General features: G+C 41.1%; 1 protein-coding gene across 5 annotated transcripts; it reads right to left on the reverse strand.

The window, feature by feature from the left end:
* Window positions 1–136: 136 nt before the first annotated feature.
* Window positions 137–17,638, reverse strand: zmynd8 (zinc finger, MYND-type containing 8). Of its 5 annotated transcripts, none has more exons than XM_073468256.1 (21): window positions 17,572–17,638; window positions 10,982–11,049; window positions 10,562–10,707; window positions 7,883–8,104; window positions 7,587–7,700; window positions 7,087–7,152; window positions 6,797–6,889; window positions 6,618–6,705; window positions 6,291–6,346; window positions 6,089–6,166; window positions 5,853–5,968; window positions 5,227–5,726; window positions 5,002–5,136; window positions 4,698–4,853; window positions 3,550–4,083; window positions 2,895–3,413; window positions 2,577–2,773; window positions 1,598–1,678; window positions 1,409–1,487; window positions 1,075–1,314; window positions 137–852 (listed from the first exon to the last, which is right to left on the reverse strand). In XM_073468256.1, exons 1-21 carry the CDS (start codon window positions 17,583–17,585, stop codon window positions 680–682), a joined length of 3,675 nt encoding a protein of 1,224 aa, XP_073324357.1. In that variant the 5' UTR covers window positions 17,586–17,638; the 3' UTR covers window positions 137–679. The 5 variants fall into 5 exon arrangements, with proteins under 5 accessions (XP_073324357.1, XP_073324355.1, XP_073324354.1 ...); XM_073468254.1 differs by lacking the exon at window positions 7,087–7,152 and adding an exon at window positions 17,133–17,265 and having other exon boundaries at window positions 17,572–17,634; XM_073468253.1 differs by lacking the exon at window positions 7,087–7,152 and adding an exon at window positions 17,133–17,265 and having other exon boundaries at window positions 2,883–3,413; window positions 17,572–17,634.
* Between the last annotated feature and the right edge of the window lie 2,628 nt (window positions 17,639–20,266).

Raw genomic sequence — 20,266 nt, forward strand, 5'->3', positions numbered from 1 at the left:
TTCAAGATTGTCTGAGCTTATGGTTCAGATATTAGTTTCTTTGTTTACATACCTACTCTACCCACAGTTGAAACTATGCTAGCCGTTGGCAGACGGCTTCATAACTTATTAGACCACGGTGTAACCATAGAAACAGCTTGTTTAAAACGTTTGTATTTGTTATTTTCTTTGCAGTATACAGCAGGCAACATTAGAATAACAAATAAATTAACATAGAATACAAAATAAGTAATTTACAGACATTTCTGTCAACAGTCCTCTAACCTAAAGCTGGGGCGATCCATTAACATGAGTAACATTTTTCTTGCAGTCTTAAACTGTTTAACTGTTGTCCTTTACACTACGTGTGTGTTTTGTGACACTCAGGCATGCTCTTAAGATCTTTATACGGACAGCTCTCTGCAGATTGCAAAGGAGTGCATGAATAGGCAGTATACATTTATTAAACTGCCCCCTCTAGTGGCTACTAACTATGCCAGTCTTGTTTCCACATTTTGAATGTTTCAAAGACCACAGTGCACCAGGGGGCAGGATGTCAGTCCTGACAGGCAAACAAAAATATATAACTAAATTTAGATTGCTCCCTTAACAGCTGCTCGAACAGAACACTTTACATATACATATCCTTGTAGTGAAAAAAACATCTATGCATTTACATTTTCAAGTATGATCAGCCTGGTTAGGACAAAGTGACAGCGACGTCAATGCTCTTCTCCATGTCACAGTCTTTGTCTGATGGTGCAGAGACCGGCGTGTCTCTGAGAGAGTTGGGCCCACTGCTAGTCTGCCCTAAACCTTTATTTGGGAGGTCTGCTGTCGACTCAGCCTCAGGTTCTTGCTGCGGGGCTGTAGCTACAAATAGAACAAAATTGAAAAAATACATTACATCTATGAAAATGTTAGTAGTAATGCTACTGCTGGTGGTTATGCGGGCAAGCAAAGGACTGGAGACACCCAGACAGGGTTAATAGCTGCCGTAAGAAAAAAAAAACAGAAACAATAATAGAAGGACTATTATTATTATTATTTTGTGAATTCCACCAACAGCATGCTGATGCTGGCTCGTGCTGTTACCTGACTGGGTGCAGGACTTCATGTGTTCTGGCCAGTGGGCTTGCTGACAGGGGTAATCACAGTAGCTGGTGTTCCAACAGCAGTAGAAGATGGCCTCTTTCCTGCAGTTGGCACACCACTGTTTCTTCTTTGTCTCATCCACTGCCTGCTGCTTCTCCAGCTCCATCTGCTTCTTCACTTCAGACACCAACCTCTCTCTCTCTTGTTCCAGACTTTGCCTCATCTCTGCCATTGTAAGCTCTACATTGAAGTACACAAACATAATCAAACATAACAAACTTATAACACAGTCGAAACTACAAGCATGGTATTTTCTGATTGATTACGTTCTCACCAAGATTGTGCTTCATTTCTGACAACTCTTGTTGATGCAGCCACTGTAATTTTTCTATTTCGATTCTCAGTCGTCTGATCTGAATTTGAAACCCATGGGCACATTAGGGTAAGTAAGCGGTCACATGCAAAGCCACTGTAATGATCTGAATAGTATTCTGTGTCTAAAGAGCCAAAAGCAAACACTTACCTCTGCTATTGTATTCCCTGAAGTACTCTTCGAGAGGTCATTGTAGATTTCATTCATTGTACCTTTGATTGCATCCATTATCTGAAAAATAGTGAATAGGAATGCAGCCATTGTGAAAGTCTGGCAAGATACAGATGTTTAAAAGGACAATTTGGCCAATAGCTGATGCCGATATGGTTTTGTTGTTATTTTGTATTTGTTGTTATTTATTCCCCTTTTTGTGCCAGGGAAACCAATAAATCCTTATTATTAAAAAGTAACTATTTTAAAGTCATTCAGCCCTTCATTACAATATATTTCAAAAAACATGAGATTTGTTCATACAAATTCAGGAAATGACCTTTAATATCTTTCACATGAAAAATAACCTTTTTTTAAAAAATTAACTGCTTCAAAAATACTTTTTAGCCTGATATACATCTACCTACGCAATGACAAAAATTCTTCATTACTTAAATAGCCTTACAAACTCATGGCAGTGATCTGACGAGTGAATACCTCATGAATGTGCCATTGCCAAATTTATGTGACACAACAGATAAACACTCAGTGCATATCATCTTGAATGCTGATAGGTTGATATCAGTCAACAAGACAAATATCGTCTGATACCACTAGTGGACAATATTATTCTGATGTCTTCTTTAATAATGATATATTTTGTGATGGATCAGACTGACAAATGAACTAACAGTGTCAATTTGGTTCTTTGTTTTTTCATCTTCAAGTTATTTAGCAGTAAAAATGCATTTTGAAAGCTATCAAGAACTGATATCTTCTGTTTTTAGTAGAATAACAAATGTGAAAATGTGAAGACACCAGAAATTTGTACACTCCCCCCGCCCCCAGAAAAATTAAACGAAATTGCGCCCACGGCTTGTTTCCATCTCAGTTATTTAACCAGAGAATGATCAGTCAGTGCTAAGATCCAGTGGATTTGGCGCCATACAAAGTAAATGTTGCCAAAAATTATACTAACTTTATTCGTGTACTTGGCAATGTCTGCAGCCACATCCGCTGAGGCAGTGGGAATATACAGGTCTGTTTCCACTGGTGAAGATGTGGCAGCTGTGCCTAAACTTGATGCTGCCATCATGGCAACAGAAGCTGGGCTACTGGATACCAGGGTGACAGCTGACGTGGATGTGCTGAGCGGCGTATCTTTTTGTTGAACAGCTAGAATTTAAAACAACAATCAGAAGAAATATCTTTATAGACTAACTGATTTGTTGCTGTTGTGTGTAAATTGTAATATTTTAACTCATGAATTATGGAGAATATATACCATGTTTTCTACCTTTAACTGCCTGCCTGGTCTGATAGCGTGTGCTTTGTGAAGACTGCTGTGCTGAAGATGAGGATACTGCTGTCGAGCCGTTCCCAGCGGCCTGCGTCTGGGTCGGCCCTTGAGCCTGGCCTTGTCTGGAAGACGATGCCGGTATCTGCGCGGTTGCAGCAGGTTGCTGGTTCTGTTGCTGCCGCTGCACCTTCTGCATGTGCCACTTCTGAGAGGAAGTCTGAAACTTGGCAGTGGGATTCCACACCACGGCTCTCTGCACCACTGGCACCGTCTCTCTGGGCAGCAGAGGCCGCTGTTTCTTCAACGCTGGTGTGGCAGAGGCTGAGGAGGAGGAGGAAGAAGGGGGTGTTGCAGTGGCACTGGACACGGTTGTAAGGCTTATGGTTGCAGGAGAGGGAGCAGTGAAGGAGACCATGGTGACAGGAATGGCCATAGGGGACTGCGTGGAAACACTGGAAGGTGTGGAAGGAGCTGTACTGTTTTGAGACGGGAGTGTCGATGGGGTTAGGGCTTTACCTACAAGGGACAGTACGTATGTCATTAAGCAATTCAAAAATGGCTGATGTTTCCAGATGTTAGAAATGCTAAAATGGGCATTACATTTGGTGTGTGTTTGATTACTCCCTCAGCCAAGAAAAGAAAAAACTCTCACCTTCAGGTTTACCAGCAGATGAGTCTTTACCAGTGGCGTTGTCTTTCCTGCTCCTTTTTCTGTCCTTTCCTCCCTGTTCCTCTCCAAGGTCAATAACCAGCTCTCTCTCTGAGTCAGAGTCCTCCACTGGCACAGACTTCTTTGCATCTTCTTTCACCTGAGCCTTTTCTCTGGGACTAGGTGATGCTGGGGGTGCTTTTGTCTTGTCCAGGCTCTCTTTTTCAGCATCTTTGCTTATTTTCTCTTTAGTTGGAGCATCTGATGCTGTTGGAGTGGTGTCGCCTGCTGTACACTCAGATGTCGCAAGTGTATCAGCTTTACTCTCCTTTTCCTGGCTCAAGGAAGGTTGGTCTTTGACTTTACTTTTACTAGGCTCCTTCTGAGCTTCATCGCTGGGTGCTGCATCCGGACCGTCCTTGGTCTTTTGCTCCTCATCACTGGCATATTCACTGTCACTGGAGTCAGATTTATCAGAGTCCTCTGAGTCACTGTGTTCCACACCTTTATACACATCAACAGATATCTCATCTATACCTGAAAAACAAAGGAATAGGGGGGTCATCACACCAAGATGCGGAAGTTACAGGGTTCAGCTACAGAGGAGCAAGCACAAGTAAGCAAGTAACTGGACCAGAATTATTCAAAACTAGGGATACACCAATATGTTTTATCAGGGCCAATACCAATACTGATTATTGGTAAAGAAAAAAACTGATAACCAGTATACATTTGCTGTAAAAATTATATTCTTATTCACAAATTTTAAAAAAAACAGTGATGGAATGTAAAAATGTACTCAAGTATTGTACTAAAGTACAGTTTTGAGGTACATTGTTTGCATTTTCTGCTAATTTTGGCTGCATCAGAGCCCAAGTAGCGCATTTTTTAAAAATAAAAATGTATTAAATCAGCAATAGGACAAAAAAAAAGCAATTTCCAATAATTGGAAGTATATGAAATATTGGATCCGATAATAAGCCAGGTAAATGTTTAGTCTATCCCTACTCGTTACCGCACCACAACACAACATTATATTCAATGTCACATTCCCAAAATGCATTTTGTTAAGCAATTTGGGCAATGATTCTACCCACAATCAACAACAGATATACTTCAGAATTTTGTTTTTCCATGAGAAATCTACTGACCCAGCTGTGCCTTGCAACTCTCGATGGTTTTGTCCAAGTTCAGCTGGAAACGGCTCTTGATCTGTCTCTTTGGAGATGTGAGGACTGGTGTGGCTCCTTGTTTCTGCTGAACCGTTTCACTAAGTTCCTTTAGGTCCATTTCTGCTTTACTACGATCTGGAAGAATACATCATAAAAAAAATTACAAATAGCAATATCTGCACAAGAGAAGGACTGTGTTTCTTACAGAATCATGTCCAATCACACAGAATGAACATTATTTAACACTTTGATGCATTTTATGTTATTGACATTAAAGATTCACCTAGATTGAGGTTCAGAATGCTTCCAGTCGGTGGTGTCTTCTCCTGCTTGTTGATGCCAGGAGCTTGAGAGTGGAATGGTTTAGGACTGTCCAAGGAACTGCCTGCAGGACCAGGTCGAGGATGAGCAGGCGATGCTGTTTAGAGAAATTAAACCATTAAACAAAGTCTCTTCCCTTAGGACACACCATACATGTTGGTACATCAAAAAGCACCTGGTGAAATACCTGTACAGTCCATGGACTCTTCGCCCGTACTATACTGATTGTTTGGAGCTTTTGTCTGGGACTTGTCTGCTGTCTCCTGTTCCCCATCTGAACCGGTATGGGCAGAGGAGTTGGTGCTCATGGGGGAGCGAGGCATGTCACTGAGAGGGAGCCGCCGGCCTGCTGTGCTCCCTCCCACTCCAGCCCCAGACAACATGGTCCTGGCCAAAGAGATCTTGGGTGATGCCGTCATATCAAAGCTCAGCTTGATCTTCTCCTGTTTCTCAGGTTTGATCGGGGTGGATGAGGGGTTCGAGGGATCCAGCAGCATCTGGAAGTTGTTGTCAGGAGTGTAGGGTGTCCTGAAGGGGGCATAGTTAAATACTCCAAACTTCTTCCTCATGTTCTCCACGTAGACCTCCATCTCTTGCATGGCACTGTTGAAGATGCTTTTGGTCTTCTTCACAGAGAATGGAATCTCTTTGGACATGAGGTAGCAATTGTTTAAAGGAACCCAAGCCCTAAGGGATAAAGATTCACATCATAAGCAAACCCTGAAATGTGCCTCATAGTCCAAGTAAGTGAAGCACAAAGGGCTGATACCTTTGGACAAAAGTGTCGGCTAAATGCCCTAAATGTAAATGTACCTGTCATGCTGGCCAAAAAAGCGAGCATCCACCTGTCCATCTTTGTCCCGCAGAGCTTTAGCAGGCCAGAATGGAAATCCTTTCAGTTTGGCCCACACCAGAGGGTGCGGGTTACTCTGCAGACATACAGTAAAACACTGGAACTAAGTGGTGGTATTCCAGTGATCTATGGTTGAATGAGTAAACAATCTGGTGGAATCATCAACAGAAACTTCCAAGTTACTCAGCTAGCTTACACAAGGCTCACAGAACCAGTTGTCTCTCTTTTGGCAAGCAGACAGATAACACTCAGGACAAACTTCAATCTCGTTCATCTGCAATTAAAGAATGAAAGACATTAAATTAAGTTTCAACTGTCCTGTCTTGTGTTTAAATCAATCAACAAATCAAAACTCAGCTCGAATATAAAACATTTTCTGACCCAAACCACATACCCACCTCATGCTCACAGATTTTTACTATCACTTTCGCAGTAGCTGTAAGTTTGTGATTGCCTGAAAGAAAAACATTTATGTTAATTTAAATATACACTAGACAGAGTGATTCAATATAGTTAATGGACCTTCATTGAAATTGTATTGTAGTGACAGCATGTTATTAACCATATTTTATGCGATTAAAATTATCAAAATAAGTTATCAACATCTGACAGTCAGCAGTGGAACTCTAAACTAAACTATTTCATGACATAGAATATATGTATTCTAATTAATGGCATGATAATGATTTAATCAATGTTACCCAGCCTTACTTAACGAAACATACCTCCATTGTATATAATACAGTTGTGCAGAATCCATTTTGCATCAGCCAAGAAGGCCTCTGTGCAGCCATACATTTTCTTTTTAATGTTCTGTGATGCAAAAAGAAAAGATTGTGTAAAACTGACAAACATTTCTACATATATACTATCAAAGACAAATATGTGACAGCTTGTGGTTTACCTTTTCAAGTGTGCAAAGATCCATAGGGTGAAAAATGTACTCTGCATAATCTGGATGCTGTTCAAGAGAGACAGGTTTCTGGAAGGGTTCGGTCTATAAAATTCAGAAGACAGAAAAGAAAGTGAAGGTAGACAAACTCTCAGGCTGAGCTTACTGCACACCCTTCCCCTATAGCACACAAGAACATGCTACCACCATGCTACTACTACTCTAAAAGCCGCTTCAAACAAAAGGAGAACCAGTGGAGGAAGAAATCATGACGGGGTCTTGTTAGTGGTGTAATTGATTACCCAATTAAAAGTCTTTCTCTGCGTGGAAGCTGCATGGGGGGGGCGAGATGACAAGCGGGGATGATCCTGAAAGAGAGCGAGAGGGGCAGCTGTATCCTCACCACCAGCTAGCATGTTCACCTTCATGGTTTCCAGCCATGACAGGCCCATTATAGTACAAGACTATGATTGTTAGTTCTGTTATTAGAAATCATTTGCACATGCAAATCAATAGTATATCATGCTGGACTGATATATGGACAGGCAGCAGTTCAGGGTACAGATCTTAACATCTGGCACGACTGTTGGGAATATGATGACCAGAAAAAGCGTGTATTTTGGTTGCATAAGCAATATAAAAATTGAGACTAGCCAGAAAAGAATACATGCCAATATCCAAGTGAAAATAAAATGAGAATAAAAAGAGTACCCCATCAGTAATTAGACTGTCTGCCTCAATAGAATGTAATCTGTTTAGTAGCATAAAATCACTAAAAAGACAGAGGGACCAGAATACTTACACCTGGCTGTTTCATCTTCTGAAGGGCAAACTTTAGTAGGTAAGACAGCTGGTCTAATGTTAGCATCATCATGGCTTTGCTCTGAGTCTCTATACACTCAGCAACTGTTATTTTCTGGAAGACATCAAGGGGAAAATAGTTTTGTTATCATAATTTTGTTGTTTATGTTTTTAACACTTCGTCAAAACTTACTGAGACGCCATCGTAACTATAAAAATATTCTTATAGGTTTTGACTACAGGCTCTGGGATGTCGCTTACAACACACATACACTCTACACATTCCTGGTTGAGTACCTCACACTCCGGACAGAACCAGTCGCCCTCGGGCTCGGCTGGTAGTTTGAGGCACTTGGCGTGGTACACCCTGGGGCAGAGCTCACAGCAGAGCACCTGGCCCTCGCGGTGGCACAGCCAGCAGTAGAAGTCATTTCTGCCGTCCTGCGGTACAACATCAACAGGGTCTGTGGTGAGTGCTGGCTGCTTCACATAGTAAAAGGGACCATGTCTTAGTTCTGACTGGAACGCAGGCAAAAGAAACACAAAGTTGGGGAAGGTCAAAATCAGGCCAGAGATTAGAGAAGCCAAGCAGACATGCAAAGCATCAACAAAAGACACCCACAAGTCCTAAACACAGACTGCAGTGAGTCATGGTAAGAACAAGTGTTACATACTAACTGCTGGTCGATGAGGTGAGAGAATGACAAGTCAAAATCACATATTTTGCTGGAAATGGCCTGAAAATAGGATAAAGTCATGTAACTGATTTCTCTGATTTAAGTCTGTAGTTTGGTACACAAATGTCACCATTTTGCACAAAAGTAAACATGGTGTACAGCCTTGATTAAACCAGCAAAAGCTAGAGTCGATAGATACTAATCATTTACAAAGGTCAACCTAGTCTGATTCACAGGAAGTAGGCTATTGATATTAGTTTGCCTCGCCGAATATTTCAGTCAGTATTCTCCTCCCCTTCTACTATCTGCATGTTAACGTTCAAAGTCCCTGTCACTACATGAAACAACAGCAACAGCTAGCTAATAGCCCTACATACTGAAAATGGCAAGTTTTGGTGAGATATGGATGGTGAAATGACGCAGGCCTGCTTGGCTGTTTTGCAGGGATTAAGCCATTTTTCTGCATCAACACTATTTGGCAGGGGCACCCTCGCTGCATCCTGGGTTTAGTGCCACCCAGGTCAACTGTGATCGGTTTTAAAGAAATACAAACAAACTAGAGCCATTTCCCCCAGTACCAGAATGACAATGGTTTAGCCAGACCTTTCTCCAGATGACACAGAGCTAAAACGAAGTGTGGACATAGGCCTGTCTATGTGTGCCAAGCATAAGGTATGAGCATTCATTTACCCACTGTGTCTTTGTGAACTGCTTTAAGCACAAAGGCAGCCAAGCATGTAAATAACAAAAGTTAACTAATACTTTTTAAGATTTGGGAGAATATTACTCAAACAGTTGCAACTAAAAGCATTTGTTAAAATTGGATGTGAACAGATAGTATCATCAGAAGATAATATTGGAGCAGATGTATATCATGGGCCAATGCTAAGGGAAGATCTGTCATCAGTAGTTTCAAATGACATTGAACAGTTATGTTATGTATGTTTATTTATATGGTAGACAACCCTAAACATAAAACTGTAAAACACAGTAGCAAAATATGCTACTATAGTGCATGACATACTGAAATACTAGAACTAACTAGAACTTACAGAAGTAGACTAGATGTGGAAACCACAGGGTAACTCATATATATCATATGAGTTATATTGTAATACTTTCAAAATATTTGGCCCCTGATTAAATGGATAACAGATAGCTGGCATAGCTATCTGTCATAGCTAGAGTTTCAGTTACATAAAAACATGTGCTATTATTCAAATGTCAATATTACAAAAGTCTTCAGTATCAAACATAGAACAGGTCAGAGCTTAAACGGCTGTGCCACTGATGCCAGCTAAGCAGTACTGAATGGCAAAATGGGCTCATTTGAGAATAACATAAAAATCTGCATATACAGCATCTCTCTCTCGCTCTCTTTTTTTTTTTTTTTTTTTACATTTAATTAATGAATCAGGCTAAAGAACTCCAAAATAAAGAACATCCTCATCTTTTCCAACAGACCTGCTATGTGGCCAACAGTTCAGATTGTGGTTATACTGGGCAGCTTCCAGGTGTGGAAGCATGCATCTGTGTGTAATGTATGGTGATGTGGAGAAGGGTAGGAGAGCAGGAGAATATGAATCACTGATCACAACAAACCATTTCTTCCCCACAGCAAAAAGCTTGTGTCATCAAAAGTATCTGTGTGTATAGATCATATCAGTGCCCCTAATTTACTGAATTTGAGGGCTGACCAAAAAAAAGAAAACTAGCAGCAGATCATGCTTATGTCCTTCAAATTAAGTAAAAATAGGGAGTAAAAAATGCAGATATACATTTGTGTTGTTGATGCTTTGTGATTTCTACCAATTTGTAATCTTGAAAATTAATCTCACAACAAAAATGTCCAGGAGAGCTGAAAACAAAATAAGATGTCTATTTGGTGCAATATTCATCTGGGGTTAAACTAACCCATGATTAGTAACAGAAACCATTACTATTTCATAGTAATTCATGTGAATTCAGTTGTAATTATTGGAAATAACATTAGAGTCCTTACCATGTTTTAACTAACAATATACAACAAATATTTCATTTGAAGTAACATGTTTGAGGGTGGCAGCAGACGTCTCATTTGCAGATATCTCCAGAACTATCCACATTGCTATATACGACTGGGGGTAGGCTGATAAATATGTTTGTAGTGATTTGGGTGAACTGATTTATATAAACTATACATTTTATTATCATATTAAATCTATTCATATCTTTCGGCTTGACCTCTCGATGATTAAAAAATTCTCAGAAGCTGCTGTGACAATCAATCAATCAGTTTGGGGGTGACAGCAATAGTTACCTGGTCTTTGCTGCTGCCAAGAGCACCTGGTTTCTTCTTCTTTTTCGTCGGGCAGGGCGAGGTTTCAGCAGATGAATGACCATTAGATGAGTGAGAGGGACTCGGCATCTTTCGTTTTTGGGTCGTCCGCTCTGTTGACCCCGTGTCTGGTATTGCAAACAAAGGTCAAAAAGGTCAAAGATTACACAAACCAAGAGGGGCACTCTGATGGCTTACTTAGAGCAGGACAAAAATCAGAAATGACACACCACAGTTATCCTGCACTCACACAGCCAGTTTTCAGTAAACATGATGAGATACATATACAGTATATATCTAATATATGATATAAAACAAAACCACTTTACACTTTACTACCTTAATACAGAAAAGAAGCTCTGCCGTCCTATGTAAAAACAAACTTGTATAGTATGTTCCTACCTTTGGAACGTGTTGAGATCTCCATTCCTTCTGCTGTAATCTCAGTTTTTCCCTCCTCCTCTGGCACACTGATGTAGGAAAGAGCATTGTCAAAGGTTTGCCAGTCAAACTTACACTACAGCTGAAGATCTGTCTTATCCATAAAGTGACCATAAAGTTACATTATTTGAGATTGTTCCTCAGAGCAACAAGTTCTTTGGAGGTACATTATAGTTGGGGCATCCTTGTGGCCAAGAGGTTTAAGATGTAGGCCCCCCATTTCCTGCTAGCTCTCTACTACACTCTATCCTTTAAAAGCAGATTTCCTACCCACAAAAAAAGATGTACACTATAGCGTTTAGAGAACATTATGTCCTTAGGGCATGAAGCAGCATCGTAGCTCTAGTTAACTGAAAGATGCTGGGATTTCATCAATATTTTTTATTTAAAAGTCATAAGTGGAGTCAAATCTGACGTTGAATCTGAGCATCTTATATCATTAAACAAAGCACAGACTGGTTCAGAGGCAAAGTATCAACATAATCCAAACAACTCTGCTTATGACTCTCAGATCAAATATTCAGTGCTGAGACTGTAATACATTTCTGCAGAAGTTTATCTAACACCAGTCTCACCTACCGCTCAATACACTCTCCTCATCCGACTGAAATGGGGTTATTCTAGATAAGAAAGGTCAGTGTTTCCTCTCTCTTGATGCTAACATAATTGTCGGTACATTTCAGTGTGCTCAGTTAGGAAAGAAGCATCATAAATTGCTACATTTTGCCTGTTTTTTCAACAACAACTCATCAAGATATTCTATTTGTCTGGGATTGTAAAATCCTGAAATATGACAAGTAAATTGTGATTCTAACACCACAATGTGCAGTTGACCATAACATCTGTTTTCCACTCTACTAAAGTTATGTGACTTCTGATTATTACAAAATAAACAAATGTAGGACTATACTGCGTGACTATTAAAGGATCACTGGAAAGAGTCTGCAAAATACCTAATAACAGACATAGAGTATTGTCTATGATACAGGTACTGTTTAGACTTTTTAACAAAAATAAACTGTGACTGCTGACTGAAAACAAAATGATAATATAGCAATTATACACTGCTCAAAAAAATTATACACTGCTCAAAAAAATTAAGGGAACACTTCATTGTCACAGTATAACACCAAGTCAGTTAAACTTCAGGGTTATCAATCTGTCCATTTAGGAAGCACAAGTGCATCATTTCACCTGCTTTGGTGCAAATAAAAGTGACTACAGCTGCAATGGAGAGGCAAAAGCAAGATAACCCCCAAAAAGGGAATGGTTTTGCATGTGTTGGCCACAGACAATTTCTCCCTCCTTATCCTTCCTGACTGATTCTTCTCCAGTTTGTGTTCTGCTAGTGTCCTTGTCACTACTGTTAGCATGAGGCAGTACCTGCAGCCCAATCAGGTTGCACAGGTAGTCCAGCTCCTCCAGGATGGCACATCTATACATGCGGTCACAAGAAGGTTTGCTGTGTCTCCCAGCACAGTCTCAAGAGCACAGAGGAGATACCAGGAGACCGGCTGTTACACGAGGAGAGCTGGACAGGGCCGTAGAAGGGCATCAACCCAGCAATAGGACCGGTATCTACTCCTTTGTGTGAGGAGGAACAGGAGGAGCACTGACAGATCCCTACAAAACGACTTCCAGGTTACTGGTGTGCATGTTTCTGACCAAACTGTCAGAAACAGACTCCATGAGGGTGGCATGAGGGCCCGACATCCTGTAGTGGGACCTGTGCTCATAGCCCAGCACCGTGCAGCTTGATTGGCACTGGCACTTGACACTGAGCACATGTGACAGGTGTGAAAGAGTCTGGAGACACCGTGGTGAAAGTTATGCTACCTTTGACATAATTCAGCATGACCAGTTTGGTGGTGGGTCAGTGATGGTCTGGGTAGGAATATCCATAGAGGGTCGCACAGACCTCCATGTCATAGCCAACGATACCCTGACTGCTGTTAGGTACTGTTCTGGGATGAAATCCTCAGAGCGATTGTCAGACCTTACATTGCTGCAGTGGGCCATGGGTTCCTCCTAGTGCAGGACACCACGGCCTCATGTGGCCAGAGTTAATAGGCAGTTCCTGGATGACAAAGGCATGGACTGGCCCTCTTGTTCCCCTGACCTAAATCCAATTGAGCACCTATGGGACATTATGTATCGGTGCATCCGACGCTGCCAAGTACCGCCACAGTCTGTCCAGCAGCTCACTGATGCCCTGATCCAGGTCTGGGAGGAGATCCCCCAGGACAACATCCGTCGACTCATCAGGAGCATGCCCAGACGTTGTTGGGAGTGCATACATGCACGCAAGGGCCATACACACAACTGAGTCGTCGATAAGTTGCCGTGATAAAATTCATGCAAGTTAGATCACCCTGTGATTTAAATTTTTGTGTGATTTTGAATCCAGCCCTCAATGGGTTGACAATGTACACCAGTAAAGATTTTCAACTTGAATTCATTCAAGATCTGATGTGTATTACTCAAGCAATACATCAACAGGTTAAAGACACATGCAAAATCATTTTAATCCAACCATAGCTTGGTGACTCAATAATATCTTAAACTCAGTTAAGTCAAACGTTTACCAATACTTGGGCAAAGGCAGCTGCGTGAAGCCATTCTCGAATTACAGTGGCAATCAGTAGAGCGCATACCTCCACCAAGGCCCAACAGTCCCATTTAATTCAATCAAGTGTAATCCAATATCAAACTCAACAGCCCTGTGTCACTCTAAATTTTAAACCACCCATAACTGTTGAACTACAATTTAAGCTCACAAGACAGCCAAATACAAGGAAACAAAACAATGCAGATGGAATCATGATTTTCACTGTGTTGTGAACGAATAATAGATTTTTATTAGGATCCCCATCAAATAATAAACTAAATACTACTACTAAATACGGCTGTTTTTTTTCATCAAGATTAATGCATTACTCCCTGAGAATACAAAAATGCCCCAAAACTATCTATCACGCAAATCTTAAAAAATGTGGGGGAAAAAAAATCTTTATTCGCCTCTTTATCCGGTTCCGCACCAAAAGCTAATGGGGTCTATTCTGAGAGCCAGCCTCCATCCAAGTTTTTTGGGAATCGGTTCAGTAGTTTTGTGTAATTCTGCAGACAAACCAACCAACAAACAAACAAACGGATAGGAACAAAACCCTCTTGGCAGAGGTAATTATGAATAGCAAGCACCTTTTTCAACTGACCACGGGTCTGTAAATAGTAGACGTGAAAACACAGAACAGTAGAATGTGCAATGTCTGACCCATCTGACATCCAACAAGTGAAAAGCAGGTAAATAGACTTGCCTGCTGTTTTAACACAACCACAGAAAAGATCAAGTGACCTGATAACAGACAGCATATCGTTATGGATTACATAATCACATCCCCAGTTCAGTTGAGAAACATTTCCTTGAAATGCAAGTGACAATTTGCTGTAAAGCACCTTCTATTTAAAATGTGCCCAACAGGTTTTTCTCAGTATCAGTCTAACATGATTCACCTTGGTTTGCAGGTGCCCTGTTGTCGATCCTGTTATTGTTGCCATTTTCTCTGACGCAGATGCATCGGCCTCACTGTTCAGATGGCTTCAGTTTTGCCAATACTTATTTCACTTGCTCCTCAGGAAAGCACCATTTGAATGTTTTGGGTTAAAAAAATAGACAGGCATTCACTGAAAACAAAAATACTGCTTCTATTTCAATAATATTGTTCACAATCTCTCCTCCTCATCCCTCACTAAAGAAGGATAAAAATGACAGACTGAGACACAGCACAGCAGCAGAGACAGGAGTGCAGTGAAATGGCTTCACTGGCCTCCTCATCTAACCTGTCTGGACAGCCTCAGACAATCTACCCCAGCAACATCCTGTCCTGTCCAGGGCAGGAAATACAGCAACAAAAGACAAAGACAAAGACATGGACAGGCACAAGGAGGAAATCAATGCTGCCCATCCTGACAAAAACATTTTGAAATCACACACCACAGATCACACGATACAGCCTATTGTAACCTCCTCATACAACCCCTTCCACACCCACCACAGCCATAACATCCATGCTTCAATGTAGGAAATCAACAGCATACCTTTCTCCTTTCTCACACACAGATTCTTCAGCCTATTCTTAAATCTTTTTCAATTATTGAGGGCGTTGGGGGATGAGGGAAAAAGATGGGTCCAGGTTTCCCAGAAGGCCTTCTCTCCCTGCTGCTCTCTCCTGCAATTGTCAATCTTTAACCTCGGCTGCAGGCTGCCGATTGGCTTGAGCACCACACGGAGGTGCCTGATTGGGCGCTCAGCTCGGTGTGCCACACAGGCTCTCTTCTCCCCGCTCTCCTCAGCCACAGTGCTGCAATGCAGAGAAGACTGCTCCTGCTAAAAAACCTCCTGAAAACCGAGTCCCTCACTGCCTTTAAAGCCCATTCAGACATACAACGGCAGTGTGCCTTTTATCAGACATGTAGATGCAGCTCTACAGGCTTGTCAGGGAGAGGATCAGATTCCCTCCCTCGCTGTGCTCTCAGCCACTGTATGTGTATGGCATCCATTTTGAACACACACACACTCTCTCTCTCGCTCTCTCTCTCTCTCTCTGACCACTGTGCGCACCACACACACAGCTCGTACACACGGCACCAGTCAAATCTCCTGTAAAGGACCACATGCAGCTTATTGTGTGCCCCAGCATGTTGATATGCAGCATGGGCCCGAATACTGGACACAAAGACAGGACTGAAAATGTCACAGGCCTCTCAGACAGCATTGAAGGCACCACCCCCTCCCTCTCTCACACATGGCTCTTCAGCACACTGTCTCATAATCAATATCTGCCTGGAGATTTGAGTGTGAGCAACAGCACAGTGAAAACACAACTGAGAGCAATGCTAGAATTTTTCCATCTTTCAGTGCAACATATTTCCAAATACAAGCATTTCATTTAATTCATTATTAGACTTCAAACCATAAACCCAACAATACACATAATTAAAACACACAGGTACATATGCAGTGCAACACAACCATAAACGATCCTTTAAAAGAGGAACATATCCAGGCCAAAATGTCAAGGCCAACAACATCGTCTACACAGGTCTGAGAAGGTCAGCCGGTGAATATTTTAAAGACACACTCCAAACTAAACAGGCTGTGTGTGTCGGTGTAATGCAGATTTAAGTGTGCCCACACCAATCCTCACTCCATAGTGGAATGAAGGGATTAGACGAATTACCAAGCACCATTCACAAAACACTGAGGGGGGGATTTGCTGTTTCAGTCAATGCAGACTGAACCCTGGTCAAGCAACATTATGTGTGCCATTATATCCAGGACATACATGTAGTCCCCCTTGTCACATTTGAATCAGAGATTTGTGGCATCATTCACTAATAATGATAAAACACATATCACATTCCACCTGGAATATATCTAATGTTCAAGAATAAAATAACAATATTAATAAACTGCCATAAATAGATATAATTATTACCAAAATTTAACATTTATTAATGATGCATGCATTACAGAGAACTAACATCAACATATATATATACAGAATTCATTCTAACCTGGTCGACTTCAGACAGGTTTTCAACCCTCTCTGGATGAGATGAGGTTTCTATGCAGAGCCTTTTCAGAGGAAGTCCTTCCCTTCTCCTTTCCTTCTCCCTTACACACAAATACTCAGTGTGCTTGGAGCAGAGGGACAGAAAGGGGAAGCTCTCTAAAATGGCTGACACTCGGCAGCAGAGAACAACACTGGGAGGCAGTGCACACCATTAGGCTCAGGCAATTCCTCTAACCCTGTGATAAATAAGCTGCTACGGCATATTTGTCCATAGATAATTGGTTATTTTAGAGAACTGGTGAGCATCTTACAGGATTAGGCCTGTTAAAAGCAAGTTTATTATTCACCAAGTAAAAAAGGGAATAATGGTTAGGTGAACTGGGTTTTGGGTGATATGTAGAAAGATTAGGCAACTAGACAACTTACAGCCTGTTCTTCATTGCCATGTTAGTCTGGCAAACGATTAACAACCATGCCCTGCTGCCTTATCCTCATGCCAGTTTGAGGCCTAAATTAAACTTGCTGTGCTGTCAGTTTACCATCTGTTAATTCCTCTGGGGACTCCCCTCTGCACTGCTCCCTGTCTCTTCCATCCTGCTGGATTCCTCACCAGGCCTGCCATCTTGACAGCGTAGGCCTGGGGCAGCCACAAAAACTCAATCCTCCTTTGATCTTGACAAAAGAAAGCAGGTTTTTCTCAGTCAGTATACTATGAATATACAATGACCTTACACTTGACCCATGACCCCCTACTGCATGTATCCAGAAAGCCACCCAGTTAGCAGAAGCAGCCTGTTGTACTGAACCATGCTATGCTCTTCCTCCAGGCTCCACTCCTATGCTGTGGGGTGACAAACACTCTTCCCCCTCCCCCAGTCTGTCAGGCAAACCTGTATTATTACTCAGGCATGGATCACACACAGTGGCTGGTGCCTTATCAACATAGTATACATGTGAAAGAATGAAAATAAGGCTTACCTCTGTGGATGCATGGCTAAAAACTCTGTGTGATATGTCAATGCTTATTAAAACATGGAGGACAGCCCTGTCAGCCCTCACCCTGCTCAGAGCATAGCCACGGCTCTCCAAGCTGTCCAACTCACTGCTCTGATAGAAGGCACACTGAGACTGGCCACGCATGCTAGCAAGATGTAAGGCAGCTGCTGATTGGCTAGAGCATTTCCTGGCTGCTGGTCTTTTGTTTAGCACAGGCAGGCTAAAACGCAGTACTCGGAGCAAGGGGAGCTAGGCCCAGATCAAACTAACCAGCCACTGCACACCTATCAGCTCAAAACAAGACCGCATACAGCTGCTGTTGTTTCATAAACCTGCTATAAAGACAGCCTTCGGTGTAGTTGTGAGGGGTAGTCAGCAGATGTGCAAAGAGAGAACAGGCCTGTTGCTGTATTCTCAAGGAGGAATTTGTCCCACTAGTTCCCACCCTCTAGATAAACCAACCATCATGAGAAAGATTCACACTGCTATACAAACAAAGGAAACGTGTAAACAAGCACTACACGAAATGCACTCTGTTACTTTGACCTATAAAGGTTTAACAACAAGGTTAGAAATGCAGACTGAGTTACAGTCAGACGTGCTTTGCCTGAAAACATTTTTTCTGGCCTTTGAACTATCGTGATTTCATGATAACAATGTGTGTCAGTTTTTGTTTTTATTCTCCCACTGTGGAGCATTACTCAACAAGATTCATGTTGCGATTACTGTGACAGATATTTTGAATTCATTTTCAGTTAAAAAAAACAACTAGAAAACAATAAAATCATGATGATGGGAAACTTGTTGGGGTCTTTACCAAACAAACATGTTTTCTCACATCTGGAGGACAAGATTTGTAGGCCAGAACACCTCTGCTCTACTGCAGCCCTTTATCATAATGCGGTTTTTCACCTTCATCAAAAACTGCAGCTTCCCCTTTTTGGATATTGCACTTGGCCATATTGCAATTTCAATAATATTTTGATAAATTGTGCAGCCCTGTAAGAACAATTCTGCTGCATTTAGTGTATTTTAGGAGCTTCCTGTTTTCTCCATTTGCCTACTGTACATTTTAAGAGATGTGAGCTTAACGTTATTCAAATATGTTAGGACAGCATTAAACTTTACATTTGAAAAATAATCTCATAAATCGAGGAGGAGGTGTCACGTTTTGCCTAATCTAATTTTTATTTTCACTCCCACCTCTTTTCAACATTGGCCAGTGATGAAAAACCCTGTCTCATTTTGACATGACTCATTTCGCTTACACATCTCACAGTGTTATAAACCCTCATGACTTTAGTTTCATACTTTTGCACTTGTGCAATATGTGTGCAGCTTCCACAAACATACTGTACAGACCAGAGGGCTGCAAGCATAGAGACAGCTAGCAGGTAGGGGCTAACTTTGTAATTAGAGCTGCAAAGATGAATTGATTATTTGTCAACTATTAAATTCAAAAACAAATATTTTGATAATCAATTAGTTGGTTTATATAATGTTTAAGCATAAAAGTCAAAATGATCTGATTTCAGGTTCTTAAATGTGAATATTTTCTGGTTTCTTTACTCTTCTACGAGAGTAAACCGGGTATCATTGGGTTGTGGACAAAATAAGACATCTGAGGACATCATCCTGGGCTTTGGGAAACACTGTTGGACATTTTTCACCATTTTCTGACATGTAATAGACCAAACAACCAGCCGATTAATTGAGGAAACAACCGACAGATTAAACAACACCGAAAACAATCATTAGTTGCAGCCTTGTTTGCAATTTGTGCAATATCAAATGTAAATGATTATGACTTAATATAAACTTTGTGAAAACTAGCAAAGCCAATTTAAACTAGAGTTGCTATTACCACATAGGTCATTGCTTCCCTGCAGTTGAAACATGAGGCCTATATGCTGGAATTATTTTTTTATTTTAGTTGGTTGTTGCTGGCAATAGTAATAATTGTGCTCTGCTTTTTATAATTTATAAGATTTGGCTGCTCAGAAGCACCTGCCTGCAGTTTACTGTGGCCTCTCCTTCTACATGAAGACAGACAACAGCTGCCTCTTGTGGCAAATCTCTGTAACAGCAAAGTGCACAGAAGAACCGCCAGATTCAGATCTGAATCTGAATTTTAATCATAACCATATATGCAAAAACGGTAATCATATGATAGAATACTACCTGCACTTAAGTTTGAGCCACTTAATCTTAAATTGATAAAACAAATTAATTTATGAATGTACCTTGTGTAAGCACAATGTCAACAAGTTGTAATGTCTTAAACCCACCTTTTCTGTTTAAAAAACTCAAAATAGGGCCAAACAAATAACAAACTGTGAACTTTGGGTTCTTTGTGGACAGTTCCTGTCGTTGACTATCCAGCATTGCTTTAGGATTTCACTGCAGGGGTTTACCAAGGCCTCAGAAGTTATGGTGCTGACTTTTTTTCTGCCTTTAGTGAAACATAACAGCTCAATACAAATGGTACAAAATAATAAAGAAATAGCCTTGGAAAGAGTGATTGTGGGTTGTATCAACAAAGTCAGGATACCAAGTTTTAGCCCACAATGTCTAAATGTCAAATGATAAAAGTTAAGCTAGTTTTATTTAGCTAGTCTCACTAAATTTCATTGCTAGTTTAGTTGCAAGCAATTCATGTGTCGACATGGGACAAGAT

Source organism: Pagrus major, chromosome 6 (assembly GCF_040436345.1).
Source record: "Pagrus major chromosome 6, Pma_NU_1.0".
Classification (NCBI taxonomy): domain Eukaryota; kingdom Metazoa; phylum Chordata; class Actinopteri; order Spariformes; family Sparidae; genus Pagrus; species Pagrus major.